The 9,420-nt window shown below is 39.5% G+C and overlaps 1 protein-coding gene across 26 annotated transcripts in view; it reads right to left on the bottom strand.

Moving 5' to 3' along the window:
• Window positions 1-5,580: 5,580 nt before the first annotated feature.
• Window positions 5,581-9,420, bottom strand: part of GPRASP3 (G protein-coupled receptor associated sorting protein family member 3) — a 49,580-nt gene continuing 45,740 nt past the window's right edge. For all 26 annotated transcript variants that reach the window (XM_077987468.1, XM_077987467.1, XM_077987465.1 and 23 more), the window contains 1 exon segment: window positions 5,581-9,337. In XM_077987468.1, coding sequence (XP_077843594.1) covers window positions 7,397-9,040 — 1,644 coding nt within the window. In that variant the 5' untranslated portion in view covers window positions 9,041-9,337 and the 3' untranslated portion in view covers window positions 5,581-7,396.

Here is a 9,420-nt window from a genome sequence, read left to right as displayed (position 1 = left end):
GAGAAGTTCCATTTATCTCATTTTATTTTATTTTGAAAGTCTCACTCTGTTGCCTAGGCTGGAGTGCAGTGGCACGATCTCGGCTCACTGGAACCTCCACCTCCCGGGTTCAAATGATTCTTGTGCCTCAGCCACCTGAGTAGTTGAGATGACAGGCATGCGCTACCACACCTACCTAATTTTTCTATTTGTAGTAGAAAGGGGTTTTGCTATGTCACCAGGCTGGTCTCAAACTCCTGGCCTCAAGTGATCCACCTCAGCCCCCCAAAGTGCTGGGATTACAGGTGTGAGCCACTACACCCGGCCTGAGAAGTTCCATTTAATTGATATTTCCTTTATGGGTATACGCTCGATTGTTTGTGTAACAAATGCTTCCTTATCAGATCTTCTCCTTAAGGTTGTATGTTTTATTACATAAGTATTTGTTTACCAAAGAAAAATTAGAGAAATAAGATAAACAAAAAGATAATAAAACACTCTAGTTCCTCCACTAGCTATAAATGTATTAGATATTTTATATGTCATTCCAGTTTTTCTCTTTGCATGCATTTTCAAAACAAAGATCATATTTTAGTATATATAGATCTCTTTGATTACTTTAATGCAGAATATCCCATACTATGGAACTACTGTAAGCTATTTAATCTCCTATTTGTGGATATACTGAATATTTCTAGTTTCAAAAATACAAACATTGGTACAATTAACGTATTTATACAATATTTGTGCCCACTTTTATGTATTTTTTCTGTAGGATAAATATCTATTAATTTATTTCTCATTTCAAAATATGAACATTTTAATAGATATTGGCAAATGACCATTAGAAGAGGTTACACCAAATTATTCTCCTTTACCTCTAGCAGTTTATGAGATTGCCTGATTCTCTACAACAGCAGTTTTCAAATTTGACTGCTCATTAGTATTACCTAGGGAATGTTTTAAAAATTATCAAGGCCCAAGTTCCTCTCCAGACCAATTAAATAAGCATCTTTGGGAGGGGATCCTGGGCATTACTATTTTCTAAAAGCTCTCCAGGTGATTCTAATGCAACCAGGGTTAAGAATCACTGTTCTACACCTTCACCACTGATGAAAAATGTTCTATTCAGACTTAGAAATTCAAATTCTAGAAATGTTTCCTAGGGGAACCTTTGCACAAATGGACGTGTGTACAGTGGAGGCCTATGCTTTTGGCAGACAGAAAATACTGCCGAGGAAGTTGAGAACTCTGGCATCAAAACCAAAAAATGATACATTTGGGACTTGTATTCAAAACTACTATTTACTCTTGCCTGCCTGCCATGTGTGTGACACACTTGTTCAAAAATAGAATTTATATAAGTTTACAAACTTTAGTTGAAGGTATTAGCTAGGGCTTTTAATAAATTATGTGATACCTGAACATGGGAATCTTTTGAGTAACATGAATAGATTTCCATCAACTAAAAAAATCAGTAGATAGTAATTCTGTCAGTGTTAGGAATATGCAGAAGGGCAACTCAACCATTAGATGCAGATTCTTTTTAAAGACGGATGGATGAATGGATATTTATAGAAGTGGTCACAGCAATTTTTTAACAGGGGGAACTTTTTTCCAAATACACTCTTACACATAATCCCAAAGCTAAGTTGCTTTGATTGAGAGTAGTGGGAAGCACATAGATCCAACCCACTCAGCCTCCCCTGAGCCTCTGTAGTGCCTTTTGAAGCATTTCTGGGAATCCTAAGACTCCAGGAAAGGCAGATTGAAAACCATGGACCTGGAGTAGAGCATTCCAATCACATGCTAGAAATAGGTTACAGGTGTGCTGAAGATACTGCTTCCTCAGTGCTCACAGTAGTTGCAGGTGGGAATGGGGCAGCTGGAGTCCTTGAGGCTGATGCCTTTAAGGGGGAACAGATGTGTCTGTTTATCCCATACAAATACTCTTTTTCTGTGTGTGTTAGGACAAGAGGAAGATGGAAAAGCACTGATCTTGAGTACAAAAATATTCAATATATAGCCACGCTATAAAGTGATGATCCTGGTGTCCTTGTATAACTCACAAACTGGTTCTGAAGGCGGTTATAGTGATGGATATGGTAATTATCCTGATTTGATCCTTATACAATGTACACATGCATTGAAACATCATACTGTACCCATAAATATACACAATTATAATGTGTTAATCATAAATATAACATTAATAGAAACTGGTTCTGAAGGCAATTTCAATGTTTTGAACAATTGCAGCATAAGTGTATGGCTTTCCAGAAGGCCATTATAAAAGTATTCATGTAGGCCGGGCACGGTGGCTCACGTCTGTAATCCCAGCATTTTGGGAGGCTACAGTGGGTGGATCACTTAAGCTCAGGAGTTTGAGACTAGCCTGACCAACATGGCAAAACCCCGTTATCTACTAAAAATACAAAAATTAGCCGGGCATGGTGGTGGGCATCTGTAATCCCAACTACTTGGAAGGCCGAGGCAGGAGAATCACTTGAACCTGGAGGCGAAGGTTGCAGTGAGCCGGAATCACACTCCAGCCTGGGCCACTCCAGCCTGGGCCACAGAGCAAGATTCCATCTCAAAAAAAAAAAAAGTATTTGATGTTTGTTAAGGAGTGCAATTTAACTCATATCACATTATCATATTTTGTAGAATCAAGATGGTTCTGATAAAAGATTAATTCTTGGTATCCTTAAACCACAATAGCACAGCTACACATAAAAGCTACATAATAAAGCATGGGCCTAGTGAAGCACACTTTCTCCAGTTCTATTTCCCATTAAAATGACATTTTGTTGTCAACAAGGAGAGGGAATAGCACTCTTTCCTAATTCAAAGCAGAGCACCTGGAAACACATTACTGCTTTCTGCATTACTCTTCTTTCCTGTTCATTGCTAACATACTAGGCATTTTGTTTGTTCCTAACATTTTAGAGCTTTCCACAAAGGACCTAACTGGGCCTTGGGGAGTAGCCAGTCTCTCCCTCCTGCATGGAATATTAACATCTTCTGGAGAAGAAAAATATTTCTATCCAGTCTTTTATATTTTGCTTTATTTTGGGTATCACAACTTGAGAACAGCCTAGTTTTGTTTGCTAAATGAGTTGTTCAACATACAAAACAAATAGCTCTTCCAGTCTGCAAGTTTCTGGAGTTCTCCTCTCCTTCAGGGAAACCCTAGCAACTACCATTGAGAGGGACATGGCACCTTTAGGAGAGAGGTGGCCAGAGCTCCTTTCAGAAGAGCTGCTGACACAAGACAGCACATTGTCGAGCTGAAAGCAGGTGTCCAGAGATAAGCTAAAATCTTAAAGCAAAATTTGCATTGTGATCTTGAAGACTTTTATCAACTCACAATTAATTATGACACTTCTCTGAAGCTGATTTTATAAAATGACCAACTCTTTAAACTGAAGAAATAGAAACACAATTATGTTATCTTCATAAAACTAACTGGAAAGCATTTGTGCTTGTCTCATTAATAAGCCCCATTTTGTTTTGAGCTGTAGTTGTGTGTACATATCACTTGCTAGTCTAGTCACTATGGCTGTTGCCTGAGTGTTGGTCCATAACAGAGTTCAGGGTCTGAACTCTGTAACAGAATGTCAGCACAGCTAAACTTTTCATTCTTGTTTTAAATCTAGTTCCCAAGGTAGAAAGTGATACAACTTTTCTAGCTGTCAGTTGGTGATAATTGCAAGGGCCTCCAGATCCCGTGGGAAGGACAGCACTGAGAAGGCATAAAGAAAATAGGCAAAGTGACACAGACGTATATATACTCCACTCTCCTCCACCCACTAAGTAATGGGGTCCATCTTCACATACCTACAATTAACCCAATGGAATATAAAGGTGCAATTCAATTGTCACATCCATAATATGTAGTATTACGTAATCTTTAAAATGTTGTTATAAAAATAACAATGAGATGATTTTGTCTATGAGAGTAGCAAAACTTAAAAACAGTGACACCAAGTGTTGGCAAGTATATGAAGAAACAGACATTCATGCTCCATGAGATGAGGCTGGCGAGATTCATTTTGAAGGTCAGTTAGGCAATATACATAAATATTTGTAAATATTCATGACAAGAAGAAAAGCAGCCTGACATCTAAGAGTAGCCTGGTCTGCTACTCTATGAATGTCATGTATCAAGACAAAAGCAAGACTACTCTAATCATGTACTAACACAGAAAATCACTGTCCCAATTACAAAAATGATGAAATACCAGCCCCCCCGCCCCATTCTGGCTCATATTAGTTCTTTACCAATCACAAATTTGGTCTTCCTCACCTATAGAGTAAGATTTATTTAAATACAAAATCATAGAATTACTCATGCTTCCCAAATCCTGTAAGTGTTCATCACCAGGCAATGGATTAAATAACATGTGATACAACCATATAAAAGAATATATGCAGCTGCTAAAAAGGCATGTTGCATGAAAACTACACAATGTTGCTTAGAGAAATAAAGGAGACTTAAATAAGTGGAGAGAGATTTTATTCATGGGTCAGATGATTCAATATTGTTAGATGTCATTCCAAAGAAATGAAAGCCTATGTCCATAAAAACACTTGTACACAAATGCTCATAGCTGCTTTACTTATACTGGCCAAACTCTGAACAGCCCAAATGTCCATCAACAGGTGAATGGATAAATAAACTGTGGTAAAGCCATATGGTGGAATACTACTTGGCAATAAAAAGCAATGAAATAGTGAGACACATGATATGGATGAATCTCAAATAATTACACTAAGTGAAATAAGCCAGATTCTCTCCCGACCAAAGAGTGCATGCTGTATGAATCCATTTATACACAATTACAGAAAATGAAAACAATTCTATTTTGTCAGAAAGTGACCCATAGTTGCCTGGGTTAGGGGCACAGGGAGAGAGAGGAGGGAGGGATTACAAAGGGGCATTAAGAAGTTTTGGGGGAGGCTGGGCATAGTGGCTCACGCCTGTAATCCTGACACTCAGGGAGACCGAGGTGGGTGGATCACTTGAGACCAGGAGTTCAAGACCAGCCTGGCCAACAGAGCAAAACCCTGCCTCTACTAAAAATACACACACACACACACACAAAATTAGCTGGATGTGGTGGCATGCACCTGTAGTCCCAGCTGCTCAGGAGGCTAAGGTACGAGAATCACCTGAACCTGGGAGGCAGAGGTTGGTGGGCCAAGATTGCACCACTGTACTCCAGCCTCGGTGACAGAGCAAGACTCTGTCTCAAAAAAAAAAAGTAGCTTTGGTGGGTGATGAATATGTTTACAATTTTGATTGTGGTTATGGTTTTATGTGTATATACATTCCAAGATTGATCACACTGTATATACTTTCAACATGCAGCTTAATGTATGGTAATTATATTTCCGTCAAGTTATTAGATTAAAAAGCATGTGACAGATCTATATAACACTAAATTGAAAAGACAACTGTTAAGAGGAAAAGGCAAGTCTCAACACTGTATTCCTAGTTTTGCAAAAGAATGTGTATATTGTATGAGAATATGCAATAAAGGATTACAACACTATATACCAACCGTTAACAGAGAAAAATATTAAGTGATTCAAAAATATGTTGTAGAGGCATATTTATTGACATGCAAAGATGTTTACAGTATACAACTGGGGGGAAGTAAGTTACAAACATTTACAGTACGATCTTGTTTTAGTTTCTTAACTGGCAGAAAATCTCAAAACATATAACTCCATATTTTCACACATAGAAACTTTCACATCAGCTAAGACCAGGGATTATAACTCCCACCATGAGTCTTAGAGAACTCAGCCATAGCCTAAATGTCCTGGGAATGCTTTCTGGTCCATACCAACTTCCAAGAATCACTCTCGTAGGTTGACACAGCAATCTCTTCTAGCTTTCCTGTTTTGTGTTGTTGAGGCTGCAATTCTGGGTCTAAATTTCTCTAATTAAGTTTATCTTGTAGTGTTAGCTGGTACAAATGCAGAAATGCCCAGGCTTGCCTCCTAGTAAAAGATAAAGCCCCTTGGCCTTTCATATGACACACAGGAGAATAAATCATAAATGGTAAAAAAGAAAAAAAAATTAAGGTATGATTTCGTAAGGAGGAAAAAAGCAATTACCTTTTAAATTCAGGGTATAAAATGATTTCGGCTCTTTGGGAAAGAAAAAATACAAATGGATAGAAAAAGATACAAAGGATACCTAACAAGTTTCCCTTGCTGATGACTCCAAATCTACATCTTACTCAGTGAACAAAGTTTTGGGCTCCTACTATTTTCGACACTGCCAGATAAAATCCATCTATTCACCTCAGAATTTTCTCCTGACCTCCAGCCAGATGTAGCCAAATGTCTAATAGACACATGAATTTGAAGGAAGTTAAGAATTGTAACACCTGGCATGGACATGATCTATTGCAAAATTAAACCATTAAAAGCAGTCTCTGAGCTTTGAAGGCCCCCCACCTCAAAATGCCCTTCAAGGGGACTATAAAGCAGTGTGGTGAGATAGGTTCTGGTGTCAGACAAAACAGCTACGCCACCTGCCTGCTGTGGGAATCTAGGAAAAGGTATTTAATCTCTCTAATTCTCGTTGGAGGGTACCCAGAATAATGAGTTCTAATAAAAATACAAGTAACTAGCTCACAAGTTCACTATGAGAAGAGGAAAAAAACTTGTAAAATATGGTGCCAACACAGTGTTTGACATAGAATAGGCACTCACAAAATGTTTCCTGCCTTCTCTTTTGTGAGGTAACTTTTATGTAAATGAAACAGCCTAACAATTTAAGAGTTATGAATGTAGTAGCAAAATCAAAATTGAACAAATAATACATTTTGTCTGAGATTCTGAGTCATTTCTGTGTTGTGGAATGAGTATCTGATACAGCTGGAAGAGGAGAAAAATAGTAGTTTATCTTACATTAAATATCCTATAGCAACCCCTGCCTCTTTTATGTAGAGTGCGCACATTCGGCCATGAGTGTGCACGTGCACACACAGAGACACACACACTCATACACACTCTCTCTCTAGGTACTGTTATCTTTGTGTATGTGTATGCCTTACTTCTGTAACTAGATTACAAACTCAAGGATATTTTCTTTTTTGACATTTTAAGCCACAGGTGTGTATAAGCAGATACTAATGAAAAAGTTAGCTTACTTAAAATGAACTGGTTCGCTATCTTAAGTAAAATGTTAAAAATATGCCAATCTAGGCAAGATAAAAATCAAACATTTTCAGCCCAAGGAATAATATTCATTTGATACCCCCAAAATAGTCTAGCTCAAACCTAGAGCCTGTCACAGGTGACTTTGTGTTAAAGATGCAGTGTATAATGTATACACTGTAATGTACAGCCTGCTAGAGTTTAGAGATGGCTCAAAACATTCTATCTCTGGCTCATTTTACATAGTTTCAATAATCCCTTTAACTTCCCTGAAAATGGCCATGAGTGTATTATAACTCAAGTGATCAACAACTACAATTGAGCCTTTTCTGATATGCTCCTTTATGTTAATAAATATGGCCACACCACTAACAAGATTGGCTTTTGCCTCTTTCTGGTTAAAGATGAGTTTTAATGCTGCCAATGCCTTCATATTGATCATGTCTCTGGCTGCAGTTGGATTTTCAGACATATTTAAAAGCAGTTTCAAAACAAGATTTCTGGTTTTGCAATTTCCTGAGGACAGCAAATGGAAAAGCTCTGAAAAGTAATTGGCAACAATGTAGTGATGGACAAAATCAGTAGTCAGTTGTCCTAGTATCTTTAATCCAGATTGCTGTCCGGGTGAGTTCAAAGGAAATGACACGGTTTCTTTACACATATGCTTAACATGTAATTCAATTTTGCGTTGTCTTTCATCCCCAGAAGGAGGATTCAGAGTAATTACAGTCTTTTTTCTCATTTCAGGGGAAGGAAAACTGAGCAAGCTTTCAATAAGTGTCACTACACCCACTTCATTAATAAACTCTTGGGCAAACGGGTGAACATTATGGACACCCATTGCAATCCGTGCTATTTTATGAATAAGAGGATCAGTAGTTGACTTAAGTAAGCTAACAAGTTTTTCAAATTCCTCAGAATCCATATAGCATTCCATTTTGCAAGGACAAGCAAATGGTTTAATCCCATTTACCTCCCTGATCCTGATTTGACGTCTAATCTCATCTATGGTCTGGATGCAGGGGTCAGAATCAAAACGACACTCAGGGATAGGCTGTGAGCATGAGCGAGTGTTCCTAGAAGGGCGGCAAGCTGTTGCCCCAGGCAAAGAACAGGCATTTTCTTCAGCTGAAGCCAGAACAATATATGAAGGAGGGCTTGCCTCAGATGGTGCCTGGGATCTAAATCCTAACACTGCTGGAGTTACAGCAGGGGCGTTGGGCCAGATAGTTACCTCAGACCAGTCCTTGGGCCTATTTTTTTCATTAATTTCATACAGGGGCTGAGGCTTAACTATCCTGCTCACGGGTTTAGGATTAGGGTCAAAACTGGTATCATCTCCTTCCCAAAACCAGTTCCCAATAACATTCTCTTCCTCCTCCTCCTCAGCCCCTGACCTGGGTTTGCAATCGGCCCCAGCCGCAGGCTCCAACTCCTCAGCACAGACCTGGGCACCAATTTCAGGTTTATCATTCTTAGTGCTGGAACTATTACCCGCCTCTTCTCCATTCCAGAACCAGGAATTGATAGTGGCCTCTTCCCCAGCCCAGAACCAGGCATCAATACCAGCCTCATTTTTACATGTGGAGCTGGTGGACTCATTCCCGGCCTTGGAACTGAAATCTCCCATGGCTCTGCCCAGAGTCTTAGGCTCTGACAGAGCTCCTTCCTTCACCTCAGCAACAACCTTGTTCTTAGACACTGCCTTCATCTCTGCTACTGCATCTGTCTTAGACCCTGTCTTGGCTTTGGCTTTGGCCCTGGTCTTGGCTACAGGCCTAACAACACCAGTAGCCTCCCTCTCTGCTCCAGCTTTAGCTTGTGTAACAGGCTTTTTTTCAGTTTTGGCCTGGGCTCTTGTCTTATTCTTAGTCCCAGTCATGGTTGAAGCCCAGTTATATGGCCCTGTCCAGTCTTGGCCTTGGTTCTCAATGTGTCCTAGGTCAAAGTCTTAACACTCTTTCACTGGGTAATGGAAAAACTTGGTAGCAAGAGTTAGAGTCAACTGTCAGTTCTGCAGTCACAAAGTTCTCTTTCCAAACATACAGCCTCTGTCAATGATACAGAGGGCAGAGGCACGCTCGGGATGGGGGAGAATGATTGTTCCCAAGTGCAGACCTGCTGAAGGCGATGGTCTTCCAACAATCCAAAGCCACCACAGCCACCAGTGGAGATGGACCTGAGGTTGAAGAAAGAAACTGGCTTTGAGTCTTGTCCAACTGTGCTTCTCTATGCAAACAGCCACACAGAAGGACATAGAGT

This window comes from Macaca mulatta, chromosome X (genome assembly GCF_049350105.2).
Source record: "Macaca mulatta isolate MMU2019108-1 chromosome X, T2T-MMU8v2.0, whole genome shotgun sequence".
In the NCBI taxonomy this organism is placed as follows: Eukaryota; Metazoa; Chordata; class Mammalia; order Primates; family Cercopithecidae; genus Macaca; species Macaca mulatta.
The sequence above is the reverse complement of the archived record's forward strand: the minus strand, read 5'-3'. Positions and strand labels throughout refer to the sequence as shown.